The sequence below is a fragment of the Xenopus laevis genome, chromosome 2S (assembly GCF_017654675.1).
Source record: "Xenopus laevis strain J_2021 chromosome 2S, Xenopus_laevis_v10.1, whole genome shotgun sequence".
In the NCBI taxonomy this organism is placed as follows: Eukaryota; Metazoa; Chordata; class Amphibia; order Anura; family Pipidae; genus Xenopus; species Xenopus laevis.
Genome location: NC_054374.1, coordinates 59817564 through 59839690, shown reverse-complemented (window position 1 = coordinate 59839690; position 22127 = coordinate 59817564). Strand labels below are relative to the sequence as shown.

At 39.6% G+C, this 22127-nt stretch overlaps 2 protein-coding genes across 6 annotated transcripts in view; both read right to left on the bottom strand.

Annotated features, from left to right (window-relative positions):
• Positions 1 to 1340: 1340 nt before the first annotated feature.
• LOC121400773 (chondroitin proteoglycan 2-like) lies at positions 1341 to 2632 on the bottom strand. Its single transcript, XM_041584724.1, has 2 exons — positions 2170 to 2632; positions 1341 to 1594 (listed from the first exon to the last, which is right to left on the bottom strand). Exons 1-2 carry the CDS (start codon positions 2630 to 2632, stop codon positions 1401 to 1403), a joined length of 657 nt encoding a protein of 218 aa, XP_041440658.1. The 3' UTR covers positions 1341 to 1400.
• An 84-nt stretch (positions 2633 to 2716) lies between these two features.
• LOC108709102 (acidic mammalian chitinase) overlaps positions 2717 to 22127 on the bottom strand; it is a 30455-nt gene continuing 11044 nt past the window's right edge. For 3 of the 5 annotated variants that reach the window (XM_041583846.1, XM_041583848.1, XM_041583844.1), the window contains 7 exons: positions 20286 to 20471; positions 17399 to 17518; positions 17172 to 17313; positions 16599 to 16718; positions 12170 to 12376; positions 3080 to 3264; positions 2717 to 2847 (listed from right to left, as the gene is read on the bottom strand). In XM_041583846.1, coding sequence (XP_041439780.1) covers positions 2827 to 2847; positions 3080 to 3264; positions 12170 to 12376; positions 16599 to 16718; positions 17172 to 17313; positions 17399 to 17518; positions 20286 to 20471 — 981 coding nt within the window. In that variant the 3' untranslated portion in view covers positions 2717 to 2826. The remainder of the gene's footprint in view (positions 2848 to 3079; positions 3265 to 12169; positions 12377 to 16598; positions 16719 to 17171; positions 17314 to 17398; positions 17519 to 20285; positions 20472 to 22127) is intronic. The other 2 variants (XM_041583847.1, XM_041583845.1) reach the window with 2 other exon arrangements.

The window sequence follows — 22127 nt, the reverse complement described above, 5'->3', positions numbered from 1 at the left end:
TTGGCAGAGGTGGTCTTTATGATGATCACACAGGGAACACTCAGCACAGCAACTTGGAAAAGGATTTACTTGTGAATCACTCAGGGATAATACAGAGCACATTTAACAGTGTGCAAGGTCAAAACCAATATGGTGGAGACAAAAGAAAAAACAAAAGAGTGCAGAAAAACAACAGCAAAGATCATTGCAATCATACATTAACAATATTCACAGCGCCACCTTGTGACCATTTTAATACTCCAGTGTTTAAGCATGAATGCTGTTGCATGTATTCCAACACTTTTTTGGATGATTGGGTGTTCCGCCATTATGAAAATTATGCATTTAGCGCATCTGTACTTGTATGCTTGTAAGATTTGTCATGGACTGTATTCTCCCCAATGAAGCACTTCATTATTGAAAAGTGTGTTAAGTTCCTTTTACACATAGGGGGTTATTTATTAAATTCAGATTTATTTCTGGCCAAAGTTTTAAAGGGGAAAACACAATTTTTTGTAGAAAAGAAACTCGGTTTTTTTGTGATTTATTAAACCCCAATGTTCTTTAAAGTCCGATTAAAAAAGTATTCCATTTTAAACCTGCTGAGGTCATGTAGAAGTCAATGGCAGATGTCCAGTTTACTGAAAGATATCCTGATCTGCGCTGGGTTTTGTAAAATAATTTGAAGAATTTGTGGTTTTCAGCCAATAATCTGAATTTTTTTTCTGTATTTTACAGTCTTTTCTCGCACCGGATAATTCATTGATAAATATGGTAAAAATGTGGACGAGAGTTTGGTCAAAGTGGATTTACGAAAATAGTGAGAATTTTTCATATTTTAGTAAATAACCCCCACAGTATCACAGACAAAATTATTTTTATTATTGTTTTCTACTTTTGTTGATTCAATATTTTATTAAGATCAATTCTTTCATCCTCACAGTCTCCTAAATTCATTTTAATACCTTCTTTTTTTGGATGGTTCAGTATTCCGACAATACCAAAATGCATTTGACACATCCCTATTTGTAATTTCTTGACATGCATGATTGCAAGATTTCTCATGGACAGCACTCTCCCCATTAATTAATTGCTAGACAACATAAAACATTCCTTTACCCTTCTCAAAATGTATTTAAGCCTTCACAACAGCTGCCTCATAAATCCTTTCCCTGCATTAGGAACGCACACTTCTTACATGAAGTATCTGATCAAAACAAGCTTCCACACTAGCAGCTAGCTTCCTATTTATATAAATGATAAATGCAATTCTTTTCAGACAAGGATCATTGCAAAATTTTATATAATTGCTTTGTGTGTAGTTTCTACATGCTAATATTCACAACATACAAATGAGATCATTGATTTTTTATTCATTTTTTAATAATATCTTTGACAATTGCTAAGGTTTTACTTCACACTCACTCACAACACTGACAATGTTGTACAAAGAATAGGCTGACAGGGCAGTTTTGCTTGTATGTTATTCCATTCCAACAGTTCCAGTAGGCATTGTTGTTTCCTTCTACTGGGTACAGGCCATTAGCTTTGCCAGTGCAAAATGCTTTGTTATCATTAATCTTGGATGAATCGGGTGTGATAGGTACATTATTACCTGCAAAAATTAAAGAGAGGTATTAAGGCATTTGTAAGATTTTAGAGCTACAGTATTTTACAGGTTGCTTTTGTCTTATATTGTCATTATGAAGATATGATTTTTCTTTGTATATTCACATTCATACATAGAAATGAAAGATGAAGCATTCCCCAATGATCTATGGCTGTGGAGCATACCTAAGCATAGGAAGTAATAATGCAGCTATAAAACTTGTAAAAATGTAAAAATGTTTTCCCAGAATCCCAATGTAATCTATGTTAAATACTGTAAGGGCAATAATACTTTACACCCTGTCCCTGTCAGCGCTCTCTAACTTGCAAGTCTGAATCATTTAGTTAGTGGACAGACAGAGGGCAGAATATTGCCTCCCCCATCCTATACAGCCTTTGCCAAATAAGAAGCCCTATATTTATTAGTGAAATGTAGTTCTTTGAACTCCAATCTTTTTGCAAACGTACCAAAAAATGCCAGTTTGTGCTCCTTTTTTAACTTTGCATCCCTTAAATCAGGCCCAATCGTATTGATTTGCTTAAATAATTCTGATGAAAACAGTTTTTTAACAAAACACTTACAGCACTGACAGGTTTGATCGAAGACGAGACCATCAGGGCAATTTTGTTTGTAGGTAATACCATTCCAGCAGTTCCAATAGGCATTTTTATTTCCAGATACGGGGTAAAGACCAGAGGCTTTGCCGACACAGAAACCTATACTCCCTGACGTTCCTGAGTTAGAGTTTTCACTATGTGGACTAGTATCAGATTTATGTGTATCTTTGCTCTTAGAACTGCTGCCATTATCACTGTGATTGGAATCCTTGCCCCTGGGAGCAAAATCAGAACTATGATTGTTAGATGAAGTGCCAGGGTCGTTGTTCTTAGGATGGCAGTCTGTATCACTTTTTTTGAAGTTGTTGCCACAGTCAGTGCTATTAGGAACATTGTCAGAGACTTGTTTCTTTGAATCAGTTTTTTGGGGGGTAATACCAGGATTGATGCCTTCGGGGCTGTTACCAGTCTTAATATTTTTGGACATGCTGCCCGAGTCTCTGCTTTTTGATGTACTGTCCTTGGAGTGAGCATCTGGTGTGCTAGTCTTTGGATTGCTATTTGAGTCACTTGCACCACTCTTAGGTTGGCTGCCAGGGTTATTGGTCTTAGGTTTAATGCCAGGCTTATTTATGTGTTGGTCACTAGAACCACTGCTGCTACTATTCTTATGTGGAGCACCTAGAACTGGAGAGGGACTACCTGCAAAAAATATGTCAGAGTTTACAAAAATAATACAAAAGAATTACAATTTACAGTATATATGAAATCTATCCATCTATCTATCTACTCTACTCATTTTTATGAAATCATTGTCAAAACCACTGCCCTTGTGCAAGACAGGAGACAGGAAACTGCTGCCTGGCTTCTCCTAAAATGTTCATTGCAAAAAATAATTTGAACATGTGGTATTTATGAAGAGTCGTTCACTTACAGCATTGACAAGTTTGATCGAAGATGAGTCCACAGGGCAGTGTTGTTGGAATGTAATACCTTTCCAACAGTTCCAGAATCCATTATTGTCACCAGCAACTGGGTACAGGCCACTGGGTTTGCCACTACAGAATCCACTTCCAACAGAATTTTTGGAGGGTACAGTTGTGACTGATCCTGTGGTGCCTGCAAGGATAAAAAAAATATGCAAGTTAATTATCTACACTAATAGACATTTTTGTCATATTTAAAATAACTACCTTAGACCCTAATGCATGAAAATTGAATTTTGTGCTGGATTTAAAAATGTCTTAAAGGAATAGTTCAGCATAAAAATAAAAACTGGATTAATAGATAGGCTGTGCAAAATAAAAAAAAATTCTAATATACTGTAGTTAGTTAGGTAAGAATGTAATGTATAAAGGCTGGAGTGACTGGATGTGTAACATAATAGCCAGAATGCAATTTCCTGCTTTAGTTAGTCAACGACTTGAAGGGGGGCCACATGGGACATAACTGTTCAGTGAGTTTGCAATTGATCCTTAGCATTCAGCTTAGATTCAAAAGTAACAGTTATGGCCCATGTACCCTCCCTCAAGTCACTGATTGGTTACTGCTTGGTCACCAGGGTAACCAGTCAGTGGAAACCAAGAGAGCTGAAAAGCAGAAAGTAGTGTTATATCTGGATATATCAGGTTGTATCCAAGGACAAACTTTGGTTTCCCCACAGTTCAGCACTTGCAGGTCCTCCTCCACCTGTTTGAGACGATCTCCAAGTACAGAAAATAAAGTGCTAAATTCCTCAAAAATTCATTGAGGAGGGGGATTTAACAGAAAGAATAAAATATAGTATAGTATTTTTTTAAAAGATTTTTGTTTTTTGTTTTTTAAAAAATTATTAACACCCACCGTGATTATTGACAGTGATAATAGTGTTCTTTTATTTAACTTAGAAGAAGAGAGCCCAAAAAAAATTGTGAAATTTTGAAAATATAAAATATAAAAAATAAAAAATAAAAAATAAAAAGTGAAAAAAGTGAATTTATTCGGTGAATTAATAAATGTAAACGATTTCTCTCCAAGTGATAGTGAATGCAGCATTATTCATTACTTAAAACACATTCATTGTGCAGTAGGTGAATATTAATGTGATTATTGAATATTTAGTGTGGGTTAAACTTTCCCTTAGATTTTTCTCGTTTAAGATCCACACTCTATGGATTAAAGGAAAGATAACGTAGAATACTTTGCCACAATTCCGGTACAACCGGTTGTGCAGCTCACTCACCAAATGTGAGTTAAGGGAGAGCGTCTGATAGGTCCTGTTCGCGCTGTTTCCACTCTTTTTCTACTCTCCGGGTTGTTGCAATAGGGATAAAAATAGAGAGGGGCATGTGCAGGGATCACTTTAAAACAGTTTAATAGAATAAAAATACACTCACAAACACGATCGGTAAAACTGCAAAAGGATAGGTAAAAGTCCCGCGGAAGTCGCTGTGTCTCCTTGGCGTCCCTCGGAAGATACAGACGTCTCTCTGGATCGGGTACTCCTGCAAATAGTTAGCGTGGTCTTTTTCGCTTGCAAATAGTTAGCGTGGTCCTTTTCGCTTACGCGTTTCGCCTGGCCGAGGGACGCCAAGGAGACACAGCACACTGCTGTAGTGTATACGTTGACCTTGCAGGCATTATTTGCCCAGTGTGTTCTTCAAACCACTGCCACTTAGCTGTGTGAGCTTGTTCACATTCTGTCTAAATATCAATAATAATACCGTCTCCAGAAACACCACCTGAGTGACGTTTTTCAAGCAGCAATAATATATTCCGTATCCACCACTGCTGTAGTGTATACGTTGACCTTGCAGGCATTATTTGCCCAGTGTGTTCTTCAAACCACTGCCACTTAGCTGTGTAAGCTTGTTCACATTCTGTCTAAATATCAATAATAATACCGTCTCCAGAAACACCACCTGAGTGACGTTTTTCAAGCAGCAATAATATATTCCGTATCCACCACTGCTGTAGTGTATACGTTGACCTTGCAGGCATTATTTGCCCAGTGTGTTCTTCAAACCACTGCCACTTAGCTGTGTGAGCTTGTTCACATTCTGTCTAAATATCAATAATAATACCGTCTCCAGAAACACCACCTGAGTGACGTTTTTCAAGCAGCAATAATATATTCCGTATCCACCACTGCTGTAGTGTATACGTTGACCTTGCAGGCATTATTTGCCCAGTGTGTTCTTCAAACCACTGCCACTTAGCTGTGTGAGCTTGTTCACATTCTGTCTAAATATCAATAATAATACCGTCTCCAGAAACACCACCTGAGTGACGTTTTTCAAGCAGCAATAATATATTCCGTATCCACCACTGCTGTAGTGTATACGTTGACCTTGCAGGCATTATTTGCCCAGTGTGTTCTTCAAACCACTGCCACTTAGCTGTGTAAGCTTGTTCACATTCTGTCTAAATATCAATAATAATACCGTCTCCAGAAACACCACCTGAGTGACGTTTTTCAAGCAGCAATAATATATTCCGTATCCACCACTGCTGTAGTGTATACGTTGACCTTGCAGGCATTATTTGCCCAGTGTGTTCTTCAAACCACTGCCACTTAGCTGTGTGAGCTTGTTCACATTCCGTCTAAATATCAATAATAATACCGTCTCCAGAAACAGCACCTGAGTTGTTGTTGTTGTTTTTGTTTTAAAAATAAAGCCAGGCAAAGGCAGGCCGCCACGCAGAGGCACTAGGGGCCGTGCTGCTATGCTATCCTGTGGCCCTAGGAAATTGCCCAGTTTTAAAAAGGCAATGACCCTGAACTCCCAAAATGCTGAAGAGGTAGTTGACTGGCTTACACAGCACACCCCATCCTCTACCGTTTCTAACTTTACCACAACATCCTCATCCTCCACTGCTATGGCCACCCCACGTAACACTTCCTCCACCACCGGCACCCCTTCTTCACTGGAGTCAGAGGAGTTATTTTCACATGAGTTTCTTGAACTGAGTGATGCGCAACCATTATTGGCAGAAGAAGATGAAGGAGATGAGGACGTTACACCAGATTTAATTCTGGCAGAGAACACAACAGAGATGGACATAATGAGTGATGAGGAGGTCCCCGCTGCTGCTTCCTTCTGTGAGCTGTCAGAAGAAATTGATGCATCTGAGGAGAATGATGATGAGGAGATTGATGTTTTGTGGGTGCCCAGTAGAAGAGAGCAAGAGGAGGATAGTTCAGATGGAGAGACGGAGAGTCAGAGAGGCAGGAGGAGAATAAGACTTGGAAGAAGCAGGGAGGACAGCTCGGCAGGGAACAGTAGGGCAACAACATGTATCGGCACCTGTGGTCAGCCGGCCAACGCACCCGCCATTGCCGCCAACGCCGCCAACTTCTACTGTTACCGCCAGATTGCCAGCTTCAAAAAGGTCAGCAGTGTGGGATTTTTTTAATGTGTGTGCCTCTGACAAAAGCGTTGTAATTTGCAATGAGTGCAGTCAGAAACTGAGTCTTGGGAAGCCCAACAGCCACATAGGTACAACTTCTATGCGAAGGCACATGAACGGCAAGCACAAAGCACTTTGGGAGCAACACCTCAAAGGCAACAGGCAAACTAAAAGCCACCCTCCTTCTGGTCCAGCATCTTACTGCTCTACCTCTGCTGTCCTTGACCCGTCTGAACCACCCTCCACTCCGCCTTCCACCTTGACCACCAGTTCCCATTCCCAGTCATCTGCCCCCAGCCAAGTTTCTGTGAGGGCCATGTTTGAGCGTAAGAAGCCAATGTCTGTGAGTCACCCCCTTGCCCGGCGTCTGACAGCTGGCTTGTCTGCACTCTTAGCCCGCCAGCTTTTACCATACCAGCTGGTGGACTCTGAGGCTTTCCGCAAATTTGTAGCAATTGGGACACCGCAGTGGAAGGTACCCAGCCGCAATTTTTTTTTCAAAAAAGGGAATACCACACCTGTACCACCATGTGCAGAGCCAAGTCACCGCATCTCTGTCACTTAGTGTTGGGCCAAAGGTCCATATGACTACTGACGCATGGTCCTCCAAGCATGGTCAGGGCAGGTATGTCACCTACACTGCCCACTGGGTGAACTTGGTAATGGCTGGGAAGCAGGGAATGTGTGGCTCAACAACGACAGTGGAGTTGGTGTCACCGCCACGGATTGCACGCGGTTCTGCCACCACCTCTACTCCTCCTTCGCTCTCTACCTCGTCTTCTTCCTCTTCTTCCTCCTCTGCTGCTGGGTCCTCCTCCTCCACACCTGTGCACCCGCAGCTCCCCCTAGGCTATGCGACGTGCCAGGTACGCCGTTGTCATGCTGTCTTGGGGATGACGTGCCTGGAAAGCAGAAACCATACCGGATCTGTACTCCTGTCATCTCTGCAGTCACAGGCCGATCGGTGGCTGACCCCACACCAACTGAAGATCGGAAAAGTGGTGTGTGACAATGGAAGCAATCTGTTGGCAGCACTGAGACTGGGCAATTTAACACATGTGCCCTGCATGGCACATGTTCTGAATTTAATAGTCCAACGTTTTGTCTCAAAGTACCCAGGATTCCAGGACGTTCTCAGGCAGTCCAGGAAGGTGTCGGCCCATTTCAGACGTTCCTATACAGCCATGGCACGCCTTGCTGACATTCAGCAGCGGTACAACATGCCAGTCAGGCGTTTGATTTGCGACAGCCAGACTCGCTGGAATTCAACGCTCCTCATGTTGGAACGTCTGCTGCAACAACAAAGAGCCGTCAACGAATACCTGTTTGAACTGGGTGGTAGGACTGGATCTGCAGAGCTGGGGATTTTTTTCCCCCGTTACTGGGGTGCTTATGCGCGATGCCTGCAGGCTCATGCGCCCTTTTGAAGAGGTTACAAACATGGTCAGTCGCACCGAAGGCACCATCAGCGACCTAATACCCTTTGCTTTCTTCCTGGAGCGTGCCGTGCGACGAGTGACAGATGAGGCTGTAGACCAACGTGACGAGGAGCAGGAAGCGCACGATTTCTGGTCGGAATCACCAGAACGAACCCAGGCACCTGCTGCAACGCAGGGAGAGGTGTCAGAAGTGGAGTCAGAGGAGGAAGGTGGCTTTGTGGAGGAGGAGGACCAACAGGAGCAGGCTTCACAGGGGGCTAGTGGTGACCTTTTGGGGACCCCTGGTCTTGTACGTGGCTGGGGGGAGGAGACCGTGGATGATGCAGTCCTTGATAACGAGGAAGCGGAGATGGATACCTCTGCATCCAACCTTGTGAGAATGGGGTCTTTCATGCTGTCATGCCTGTTGAAGGACCCCCGTATCAAGAGGCTTAAGGAGAAGGACCTGTACTGGGTCGCGACTCTACTAGACCCTCGGTACAAGCATAAAGTGGCAGAAATGTTACCAACATACCACAAGTCTGAAAGGATGCTGCATTTACAAACCAGCCTGCAAAACATGTTGTACAATGCTTTTAAGGGTGATGTCACTTCAGGAACTCATCAACATTCCAGGGGCAGAGGTGCCAGTAATCCTGCCACGAGCGCACCTGCAAGGACAAAGCACTTTGGCCACTCTGTAACGTCAGACATGCAAATGTTTTTTTGTCCAAGGCAGCGCCAGAACCCTTCTGGATCCACCCTCAAAGAACGCCTCAACCGGCAGGTAGCGGACTACCTGGCATTAACTGCAGATATCGACACTCTGAGGAGCGATGAACCCCTGGACTACTGGGTGCGCAGGCTTGATCTGTGGCCAGAGCTGTCACAATTTGCCATGAACCTCTTGTCTTGCCCCGCCTCAAGTGTCCTCTCAGAAAGGACCTTCAGTGCAGCAGGAGGGATTGTAACTGAGAAGAGAACTCGCCTAGGTCACAAAAATGTGGATTACCTGACCTTTATTAAAATGAATGAGGGGTGGATCTCGGAGGGTTACTGCACGCCGGAAGACTTGTTCTGAGTTTCTGACTCCCCATGCAGCTGTCCTTCTCTGCATGCCTCATGACTCCACACACAGCTGTCCTTTAGCGTCCTACTCCCTCCACCACCGTTACAAACTAGGGTGCAAACCCTACTGGTTTAATTTGAATCCAGGTAAATCCTGAGTTTTTCTGGCCTCTGTGCTTCAGTGGCTGCGACAAAAAAAAATGAATATTTTCAGCATTTATATGGCATATTGTTTCTGGCCTCTGTGCTTCAGTGGCTGCGACAAAAAAAAATGAATATTTTCAGCATTTATATGGCATATTTTTTCTGGCCTCTGTGCTTCAGTGGCTGTGACAAAAAAAAATGAATATTTTCAGCATTTATATGGCATATTGTTTCTGGCCTCTGTGCTTCAGTGGCTGTGACAAAAAAAATGAATATTTTCAGCATTTATATGGCATATTGTTTCTGGCCTCTGTGCTTCAGTGGCTGCGACAAAAATAAATGAATATTTTCATCATTTGTATGGCATATTTTTTCTGGCCTCTGTGCTGCAGTGGCTGTGACAAAAAAAAATGAATATTTTCAGCATTTATATGGCATATTGTTTCTGGCCTCTGTGCTTCAGTGGCTGTGACAAAAAAAATGAATATTTTCAGCATTTATATGGCATATTGTTTCTGGCCTCTGTGCTTCAGTGGCTGCGACAAAAATAAATGAATATTTTCATCATTTGTATGGCATATTTTTTCTGGCCTCTGTGCTGCAGTGGCTGTGACAAAAAAAAATGAATATTTTCAGCATTTATATGGCATATTGTTTCTGGCCTCTGTGCTTCAGTGGCTGCGACAAAAATAAATGAATATTTTCAGCATTTATATGGCATATTTTTCCTGGCCTCTGTGCTGCAGTGGCTGCGACAAAAAAAAATGAATATTGTTTGCATTTATATGGCATATTTTTTCTGGCCTCTGTGCTGCAGTGGCTGCGACAAAAAAAAATTAATATTGTTTGCATTTATATGGCATATTTTTCCTGGCCTCTGTGCTGCAGTGGCTGCGACAAAAAAAAATTAATATTGTTTGCATTTATATGGCATATTTTTTCTGGCCTCTGTGCTGCAGTGGCTGCGACAAAAAAAATGAATATTTTCAGCATTTATATGGCATATTGTTTCTGGCCTTCTGGTTCAGTGGCTGCGACAAAAAAAACATAATTTTTCAGGAAAGTACACATGCCTAATTTTTCAGGGTTCTGCAACAGTGGCAAAATCGCATCTTTTATGGTCACCGCAGGTGATCAATAAAGTAGACCAAAACTGGGCCCACACTGCAGAATCAATGTTTTTTGGTTCACTTCACTGTACATTGAATTACCTCTGCCTGACCATACACGTGCGCACAAGCACGGTGACTGCTAAACACACCACTACAGAAATATTGCCACCAACAGGACGAACATCCTGGAGGTGACAAGCTCAACTAGTAATTAACAACTATCATTTGCTCACTTGACGGTATCATTCATTAAAGCTCTTTGCGTTTTTTTGCGTTGCAGTAAGCGCCGCGTTTCGTCTTTGCGTGTGAACAGGCTGTAACCTTTACATGTAGACGCCGGACGTTTTAAAGCATTTTATTACACAGGTTTAGAAATGTAGTGTGATTTCTGCCCTTTACAGCACAAAACGCAGTGCTGTGTCAACAATGTATTTTTCCGATACATTTTTGCCCTTGATCCCCCTCTGGCATGCCACTGTCCAGGTCGTTGCACCCTTTAAACAACTTTAAAATCATTTTTCTGGCCAGAAATGTCTTTTCTAGCTTTTAAAATTCGCCTTCCCATTGAAGTCTATGGGGTTCGCGACGTTCGCGAACCGTTCGCATTTTTGACACAAGTTCGCGAATATGTTCGCGAACTTTTTTTCCGACGTTCGCTACATCCCTAATGGACACTGTAAGAAATTAATTTGTGGGTTGGTGACACAAAACTGTGTTGGGCAACTACTTTAAGCTGAAATTTGGTATTCTTGCAGAAGGACCTGGACAAACCCTGACAATCTTGGCATCTAATTGACATATTAGAATCGGTGTCGCTAAATGTAAGCTCATGCACTTAGGATAAGTGCAAGATTTATACACTTCATAAAAGTAGTTGTAGTGGGCAATGCCAACCAGCAGCAGTAGGGGCCAGCAGATTTTGAGCTCTATTAAAACCCGATGAGAAGACATGAGGGCATCTATTATGATTAAAGAAAGGAGGTTTTATCTTAAGATTCAAAAATATTTTTTATGCTGAGAGCTGAAATTAGCTCTTGGCACAAAATTGATCTAGGGACTGGTTACGATGCCATCTTGGAATTGTTTGCTGTCTGAAATAAAATAGAGAGACCTCAGACTGTTTTTTTTTCAGTTTTCTCTGCATCAGTTAGGGATGTTTTCTTTAGGCAAAAAGTTGATGGACACCTAAATTACTATGTAACAATATTACTATTTGTCCACTGTAGATGTAAAAATTTTGAGCTCATAATTGCCAGGTTGAGATTACAATGTCCAAGTCACTGGGTTTTGCAAATATGTTATCCATCTCCATTGACTCCAAATTGTTAAGTCTTTTAGGAAAATATTCATCAGCTCATATAGAAAATGAGCACAGCTAAACCATATATTACTTACCTGTGCGTGAAATTTTGCATACAGACCTGGGCTTTTGCATGCACAAGACGTAAATTGCAATCTAACCTCCTATGCATTTGCAAGTCTAAGTTTGACAAGGGTTACCTGCTACAACAAAACTAAGCTAACTAAGTACCAGATAGTGTATTCCATATGCACTGGAGCCTTGTTCACAATAACTTTTCATAACTATTTATGTACCACCTCCTGTACCAGCCACTGAAACTCTGGCTCCTCTATTGTATACAGTACATTGAAGAAAACTGCTTAAACATGTTTGCCCTTTGTCCATTATAAGTTATTTGCACATTTTTAATGGTTGCAGTTTTAAACCACTTGAATATTTTTCTTATTAAGTACTGATAACTTTTGATCCATAAATATTATTCCATTGCTTAGGAGTCCGGTTCAGATGACTGCTAGTTTAGTCCCAGCCAGATATATATGCTGCAGAAAATACTTCTCAATACACCCACAGTTCACATTATTGCCACTTACAGCACTGACAACTTTTGTCAAAGATAAGCCTGGAGGGACACTTTTGCTGATATGTAATACCTCTCCAACAATTCCAAAAGGCATTATTATTCCCAGCCACTGGGTACAAGCCATTGGATTTGCCTGAACAGAATCCAGTACTACCAGTGCTGCTACCACCATCGCTGCTGCTGTGGTTCTTGTCTGTAGTAATTGGGCCTGGGATACCTGCAAAATGGTTGAAACATTTTAATTAGTATAAATTACAGGATGATAAATAAAAGTTTATCCAGAGTAGTTATTCCCTACGATTTTGTTTGTTTCTTCTTTTATTTGAGTCATCAGCATTTTGCTTTCCACAATCCTTTCCTGGCCATACATTCACAATATTGAACTGACCAAAGTACATATATTTTATAATTCAAATTCACCACCATAGAGTTAAAAGCAAATACATTACATTATTTAATAGTAAAAAAAAAGTGTTATGTTTTATTTAAAAACTTAATATTTATATTATATATATTATTTAATTAGGGAATCCAGATGGATTTTCAGCAATCTGATACTTTTCCAAGTTATTAAGTTTCCTGCCTGAGCTCTAAGGCCCCTTAGAATCAATAGTCGTCACATATTATTTGGACCATTATGTTTAATACAATTTTTAATAATTTTGTTACTTTATGTTAAAAGTTGTACAGTAGCTCTGTACTAATATTAATTTTATAAAACGGATAAAACACAGTACAGGAGTTTGAAGACCAAACTATATGATTTTTATATTTTTGCATCTACATAATATAAAATTGGCTATAGACATTAGGACCTGAAGAGGATTGGCCATGTATTCACTTACAACAATAAATGGTAGATGGAAGACCTTAAAGAATGATTTCAGGGATCTAGGCTCTAAGATCAAGGAAAGGTCTTCCAATGTAATCTTTTCTGAAATTTTGCCTGTGCCACGTGCAAGTTTAGGAAAACAGCGGGAGATTAGGGAGCTTAATGCGTGGCTCAAGTCTTGGTGCAGGAAGGAAGGGTTTGGGTTCCTAGAGCACTGGGCTGACTTTTCGTTGGGGTACAACCTATATAGCCGTGACGGTTTGCACCTCAATGGAAGGGGGTCCGCGGTGCTAGGGGAAAGAATGGCTAAGAGGTTGGAGGAGTGTTTAAACTAGGCAAGAGGGGGGTGGGTGAGATAAAGGATTATGGGGAAGCTAGTGTAGACGGGGTAGTGGGGTTAGTAAGGGGTCATGGGGGAGGAGTGAGGGGGGCATACAGTTTACCAGCTAAGGAGGTCCCTCTGTTACAAGGAAAACAGAATAATACTAACTTAACGTATAATTCTTCACTAAGTAATGCACATTTCAAAAGTAAAAGTAGTAACCTCCGCTGTTTGCTGGCAAATGCACGGAGTTTGTCAGGTAAAATGGGAGACCTAGAATTAATTGCATGCTCTAAAAATTATGATATAATTGGTATCACTGAGACCTGGTGGGATGAAACATGTGACTGGATTGTGAATTTAAATGGTTACACCCTTTTTAGGAGGGACAGAGGGATTAAAAAGGGTGGAGGAGTGGGTTTGTATGTAAAGCCTGAATTAAAGCCATGCGCTAAAGAAATAAAAATAGCTGGCACTGGTGAGGGTGTAGAATCACTCTGGGTAGAGATTTCGACTGGGCAAAAGGTATCAAAAAGAATTATCATTGGTGTATGCTATAAACCACCTCGTATAAGTGTCGAGTATGAAGCCCAGCTACTCTTGCAGATACAAGCGGCTTCACAGCTGGGTCAAGTTGTTGCTATGGGTGACTTCAATTATCCAGACATTGACTGGGGTAATGGGGTTGCTAAGACAGAAAAAGCTAGTAGGTTTGTAAATATGCTGAATGACAACTTTTTATTCCAGCTCGTTCAAGAACCTACTAGGAATAACTCTCTTTTGGACCTTGTAATAACTAACAATACTGAACTCATCTCTAACATTTGTGTGGGTGAGCATTTAGGGAATAGTGATCATAACATGGTCTCCTTTGAGATTCTGTTGCAGAAGCAATTCTATAAGGGAGTAACTAAAACACTAAATTTCAGACGTGCAAACTTTGACAGTATAAGGGCATCTCTGCAACATATTAAGTGGGAAATGCTTTTCACAGGGTTAAACACAGAACAAAAATGGGAAGTCTTTAAAATGCTGCTTAATAAATATACTTGTCAGTATATTCCACTTGTAAGCAAGGAACGTCGTTGCAAAGCAAAACCTTTTTGGTTCAATAGAAGCGTTGGTGTTGAGGTGGGTAAGAAAAGACGTGCTTTTAAGGCTTTCAAGTTAGCTGGTACAGCCGAAACATTTATAAGGTACAAGGAGGCCAATAAATCATGCAAAGAAGCTATAAGGCAAGCTAAAATTGCTATAGAAAAGGATATTGCAGCAAGCAGTAAAAAAAATCCCAAATTATTTTTTAAATATGTCAATAGTAAAAAATGAAGCAGGAAGGGGTGGGACCCTTACTATCAGAGGGGGATCAGCTGGTTGATGAAAACAAAATAAAAGCGCAGATTCTGAACTCGTATTTTTCATCTGTTTACACAAATGAAGAACCAGTAAGTGAAGGTTTCCTTCTTAACACTCCCAATTCTAGTAATACAACTAATGATGCATGGTTCACACAAGAAGAAATTCAAAAGAGACTTGAACAGGTTAAGATTAACAAAGGTCCAGGGCCAGATGGTATTCATCCCAGGGTAATTAGCGAGCTTAGCTCTGTGATTGCCAAACCTCTTTACTTAATTTTTCAGGATTCATTGAGATCTGGTATTGTGCCAAGAGACTGGCGAATTGCTAATGTGGTGCCTCTATTCAAAAAAGGATCCCGTTCTCAGCCTCAAAACTATAGGCCAGTTAGTCTGACGTCAGTATTAGGAAAGCTTTTCGAAGGGTTAATAAAGGATAAGATACTGGACTTCATAGCAAATCATAATACTATGAGTTTGTGCCAGCATGGTTTTATGCGTAATAGATCTTGCCAGACTAACTTAATTTCTTTTTACGAGAATGTAAGTAGAGACCTCGATTCTGGGATGGCAGTGGATGTGATTTACTTAGACTTTGCTAAAGCATTTGATACAGTGCCACACAAAAGGTTACTGGTTAAATTAAGGAATGTTGGCCTGGAACATAGTATTTGTACCTGGATAGCGAACTGGCTAAAAGATAGACTACAAAGAGTGGTGGTAAATGGAACATTTTCTAATTGGACCAGTGTTGTTAGTGGAGTACCGCAGGGCTCTGTACTAGGTCCCTTGCTTTTCAACTTGTTTATTAATGACCTGGAGGTGGGCATTGAAAGTACTGTTTCTATTTTTGCAGATGATACTAAATTGTGCAGAACTATAGGTTCCATGCAGGATGCTGCCACTTTGCAAAGTGATCTGTCTAAACTGGAAAACTGGGCAGCAAACTGGAAAATGAGGTTCAATGTTGATAAATGCAAGGTTATGCACTTTGGCAAAAATAATATAAATGCAAGTTATACACTAAATGGCAATGTGTTGGGAGTTTCCTTAAATGAAAAGGATCTAGGGGTCTTTGTAGATAACACGTTGTCTAATTCTGGGCAGTGTCATTCTGTGGCTACTAAAGCAAATAAAGTTCTGTCTTGCATAAAAAAGGGCATTAACTCAAGGGATGAAAACATAATTATGCCTCTTTATAGGTCCCTGGTAAGGCCTCATCTGGAGTATGCAGTTCAGTTTTGGACTCCAGTCCTTAAGAGGGATATAAATGAGCTGGAGAGAGTGCAGAGACGTGCAACTAAATTGGTTAGAGGGACGGAAGACTTAAATTATGAGGGTAGACTGTCAAGGTTGGGGTTGTTTTCTCTGGAAAAAAGGCGCTTGCGAGGGGACATGATTACACTTTACAAGTACATTAGAGGACATTATAGACAAATGGCAGGGGACCTTTTTACCCATAAAGTGGATCACCGTACCAGAGGCCACCCCTTTAGACTAGAAGAAAAGAACTTTCATTTGAAGCAACGTAGGGGGTTCTTCACAGTCAGGACAGTGAGGTTGTGGAATGCACTGCCGGGTGATGTTGTGATGGCTGATTCAGTTAATGCCTTTAAGAATGGCTTGGATGATTTTTTGGACAGACATAATATTAAAGGCTATTGTGATACTAAACTCTATAGTTAATATAGGTATGGGTATATAGAATTTTAATTAAAAGTAGGGATGGGTGTGTGTATGGATGCTGGGTTTTCATTTGGAGGGGTTGAACTTGATGGACTTTGTCTTTTTTTCAACCCAATTTAACTATGTAACTATATGTAACATTGGCAGCTATTTTCAAAAACTTGGCTAGCTGGGCACTTTTGCTGATAGGTTATCCCATCCAAGCAGTTCCAGAAGGCACTGTTATTCCCAGCAACTGGATACAGACCATTAGCTTTACCAATACAAAATCCAGATTCTTTAGTAGTGCTGCCAGAATCAGTTACTTTGTGAGTTGTAGACGGAGCAACTGTGATTGGGGCACTAGTTGAAGCAGGTGGGATACAGCCTAAAGACAGAAAAAGAATTCAGTATTTTAAAAGCAACTGTAAAAAAATAATTGTGATATTTGGTACAGGTACACTTGAAAGGTCTATCTGGACAAAATATGTATCTGCATTTTATTGTATAGCTATTTTTAATGCACTCATGAAGATCACTAAATTACTTCACACTCTGTATCAATGCATGTTAAAAAAGGACTGTTTTACTATATAATGTACTGTTTCACTGTGTTGTAATAATTGTACATTCCATTTAGAAACTTGGGATCGCTTAGCATACAAATTCATGTAGATTTAAAAAGTGCTCACAGAAAGCATTGATTAATTTTTTGGGTTTAGATCCCATTTCATTCCAGTGAATATAAAGGAAACAGACTGAGCATTAACAAAGCAAAAACAAAGGCATTAAACATTTTTTGTTAGGTTTGCAAATGCTTGGTAGGGCAAGTATGACTCACCGGAGGCATTAAATCTAAAAGTGCTCTTTAGAGAAGAGATCAGAGGGAACTTTCCCTGGTTACAAAATGTCCCTGTAAAATCATCCATATCAAGAGACCAAACCATAGCACCTCCAAAGTTGCTTTGTATCAGCCACTCAGCCTGGAACATGGAATGCATGAGAAAGTGTTTTAGTACCAGTATTGACATAACTTATGTTACACAATGTCATATGCTGTCAAAATACCTTGAGTTTAAAGCTAATGATGTTGTCATATCCCACCCATTCATTTCCATGATATGCATAGGGGACATCTTCAGAAAAAGACCACATTTTGGTTGCTTCATTCTTTAAGAAAGTGCAGATCTATTAAAGTTAATGAAAACAAAATCTATTTATTAGTAACTGATACTGATAGATTTAGTTAATTTTTTCTACAGGCAGTAATATACTTGCTTTTCTGATGTGACTATTACAATCATTTATTCTGGTGTGATCAGGCAGCAGTGCCCCACTAGTTACCAGGGGTGGCAAAAATGCCATTCCTGTAACTTTAAGAGCTGAATTTCTGGTTTTCAAACCTGAAATGCGTCTCTTCTAGCGCAATTGCACTAGCCTTCTGGATGGAGAGGGGCCAGGATCAGCCCTGAGTGTTATTTTCAGATGCGATTTATACTTACAATGAACCATTCCCCCAAAATTACATCTTATTTGTGGGTACATACAAATTAGCATCTGTTTTGGTAGATCATGCACTAGTTATGCCACAAGATTTTCCTTTTTTAATGTTTAATTTAAAAAATGGTATATATATACAATTTTCTAATATACATATACATATTTTTCACTGAAGAGTCGAACTGCTGTTCCTTCTGTCTGTCTACCAGATTTTCAAATAACTTATGAAGGCAGCATCACCTCTGGATTTTATCCTGCCTTGTTTTTACTTTCCTCCTTAGCTCATTTAGTTTTTAAAGATAATCAGAAGGGAAATGTGCCAGAGATGTGTCCAGAGATTTTGCATGGTGAAAGAAAATTAATGTAATTTGCAAAAATTATTAGAAAAGGACCAGTAGTATATAGAATATAAGCAAAAAGGGCAAATTATTAGAAATAGCTTCATACCATATTAATGAGCCTTAAGGTACAGGATAACTAAAACTGTAATTGTTAGTGCTGAGCAACAGAAATCTGTTTTCTGTTTGCAAAAATGTTGTTTGCTTCCTCTCTAGCATTTTATTCGCTTGATAGTAGATACACGTTAACAATTAGAGGCCTATTTATCATGTTATATAAAATAGTGGAGAAAAATATCAACAGTGATTTTGCCCATAGCAATGAATCAGATCTGCTTTTATTTTCTAACTTGTTGAAATCTAACTGCTGATTGATTGATGGGCAACATCACCGGTGTTGCTTTTCTCCAATGTTTTACAAGGCATGAGGAATAGGCCTCTTATAGGGGAATGTAATATTGGTCGCTAAAGCAAAATTGTTCACAATCCCTTCAAATTCGAATAAATGTTTGCATAATGAAAAATTATGCATTGGAGAACACTTTGCCCCTCACACGACAATAAGAAGCGATTGTGAATTTTATAGTTTGCATATGCAATATTGTATAGTGTATGCAATAAAATTTCTCAATTGCAAACCATTTTTTGTGACATTACTTAATGAAACTGCTGTTAAAGTTTCTCAATGTACAATTAAGATTCACAATGCAATAAAAGCCTTATGAAGAATATTACATTGCAACAGGCAAATTTATATTCGCAAAGTTTTGCACTTTTGCAATTTTATTACATTTCCCCCTAAGGGGCAAATTCACTAAGCCCCAAAGCGCCGAACACTAGCGTTAATTCGCTAGCGTTTGTCATTTTCGTTACTGCGCAAATTCACTAACGAACGCTCGCGTAGTTTCGCTAGTGTTACTTTGCACCCTTACGCCAGGCGAATTTTCGCTAGCGACGTAACTACGCAAATTCACTAACTTGCGCAGTGTACTGAACGCTACCTTTTACGCTAGACTTCCTTTGCCACCTCAGACCTGGCGAAGCGCAATAGAGTAGATAGGGATTGTTTCAAAAAAAGTCAATTTTTTTTCTAAGTCCCAAAAAACACTGGCGTGTTTTCTACATGATGGGTGATAGGCTGAAAAAGATCGAAAAATTTTTTGGGGCTCCCCTCCTTCCCCCCTACATTTCCTGACTCATGGCAACTTACCTAGACAGTGGGCACATGTGTAGGGCAAAATAAAATTTTTATTTGCTGATTTGAAGGTTTTCTAGGCATTTGTAATGCTGATACGTATTCCTCCATTGAAATTTGAATTTCGCGCCATATGCAAATTAGCCTTCGCTAGCGTAACTTCGCTTTACATAGCGAATCAACGCTAGTGCAACTTCGCAACCTTACGCTACCCCTGAGCGCAACTTCGGATTTTAGTGAATTTGCGGAGCGCTGGCGAAACTACGCCTGGCGAAGTGCGGCGAAGTGCGGCGAAGTTGCGCCTGGCGCAACTTCGCATCTTAGTGAATTTGCCCCTTAAGTGTTTCAAATATTATATTAAACAGATAATACACAAATAAGTAAAGACAGCCTTGGCTTTACATTAAAACTTCTCAAAGAACAGCATCTTAAGCCAAGCTTTGTTCATATAGAATTCTAAAAAGTTGTACAAAAGTTTGTACAATTTTTATTTCACTCACTTTAAGATGTTCAACTGCTAAAAAGTAGACATAGAAAATATTAGACAATATTAAAATTTTATTTTCATCTTAAAAGGAAGTATATCCTTAAAATGTAATGTTCTGAAAGGTTATTCTGATCTGGTATGTTTGTTATAGGTTTTTTTAACATTGAGTATTTTTTTATCTGTAGCACGGATTCTTTATAGCCTTTAAACAATGGTGGAACTGTAAGATTTGCCAGTATGGGCAACAAAAACCATTTTGATACTACTAATTTTTGTCAGGCAAACTAGTCATTTTTGATTTGGTTTATTTATGTGCACTATTATATGAAATGTAAAACAGAAGGGTCATACACAATGTTTATGCATACTTAATCTACAATGATGAGCATTTAATATACAACTAGAGGTTCAATTTTTTAGGTGCTTTTAGTTTACCTCATAATAAGCCAGTAATCCAGGCTGCAGTGTGAATGGCCCAGCAGACCCTGGTCCAGTAGTAGGGGCACCAATGGAATTATCAGATGCATCTTTCAGATTAAAGGTGTGTCCATAAATTGGAAATCCAACAAAGAGTTTAGAGGCTGGTGCACCATTTGTCACCCAGTAGTTCATTACATAATACTGTAGGGAAAGATTTTGACAACATTTAAAATGTGTTAAATGTTTTATTATATCCATAGTTTTCTTAAGATTGCCATTTTGCTATGTCTTGCACATATTCACAAATCTTTACATAAATCCCATTCAAACTGATTGATGGAAGTGAAAGTAAGGAAATATTATCTAACAAAAAAGATAGTTTTATGAAAGTCTCAAATTATACTGTATATTCTTTCCTGGTTAAAGTCAGAGGTGGATTCTCCCATTAACAATCATCATTTGTTGTGATATAGCTTGAAAAGTGTTGGTTTTGTTTATATTGTAAAAACCAGGCAGTACTGTCAGAATAGACACCAATGTGTTTGTGCTCTAATGCATTTGCAAGCCAAATGAAAGTGTGGCAATGAGACATGATGACATGGCTGATGATTTAATCCCACACCATGATAAGATCCCAGGGCTAATTCAGCACTACACTGCTGTCACGTATGCTTCTTCTGTTTCAGGAGACTCATGTGGTATGTATGTTTTTACTGAATGTTTTCACATTTTTCTCTCTGTTTTGTGGAATACCTACCTAGTGCCATTTATTTTATAATGGCATTAAAAAGTGGTACTTATTTATTTGCTACTATGGAAATGATATGTAACCCCATGGATGCAAACAGATATAGCAATAGGCAATGCATAATTCTTTCAAGTATATGCCAGTAAGTGTTTTGGAGGTAAGATCATGCAGGGTTGGACGGGACCTGCAGGACACTGGGAAAAAACCCGGTGGGCCCCCGGCTCTTGTGGGCCCAGATCAGCACCCACATCCACGTTAGGAAGGCTTCTTAAGAACATAAAACTATGAAATAATCAGGATTTTTGAAGAATTATTATCCACAGCCACAATAGATCTGGAACAGTCTATATCATTTAAAGTACTTTATCTTGAACCTCCACTACTTCCATTCAAATGAAGCGAAACAATCTAAACAAAATAGGTGACAAACACACTGTGGAACTAAATTACAACCTTCAGTGTTTATATGAACACAACATGTTTCAAGTTCAAGTGAAATGTAAAAAGCTTTACTCAAAACATGCAGTCTTCAAATCAACTCTGAAAGCTGCAGCCTATTTCCGCAGGTTTTCCACCTACTTTGGATCTTGAAGAATGATCTTCTGGTGTAAAAGACCAAAATAAATTCTGACTTAACAAATAGTGCACAAAATTGTGTGCTGGTTAGTAAAGTGTGCAAGTGGCACCTGCAACAATATGGACATTACTTGGACAGGGCAAAGGCAAATATTTTCATGTGCCTGATTATGTGCAAAAAATAAAGAATGTGTGGATGAAATGCAAAAAGTGCCTCATTCACATAAGTGTAACTAGCATGCTGACACTAAGTACAAGAGAATTTAGGTAAAATGTGTTAAATGTCTTAGCACCCACTGATTCTCATTGGTAACTTTTAAATGATGCCTTCTGCTTATAAAGGCAAGGGTGCTCAACTAGCTGGTGTTCTTTGTCTAACAGTTTAACAGTGTATAAGCTTTTTAACTTTGTATACCCTTATTATATCTATACAAAACTATGGTGAAACCTTTTCAGAAGTGTTCCAATTATGGTATGCAGTTCTTAAAGGAGACATTTTGAAAAAATAAAAATGTACCTGTGCATTATAGTCA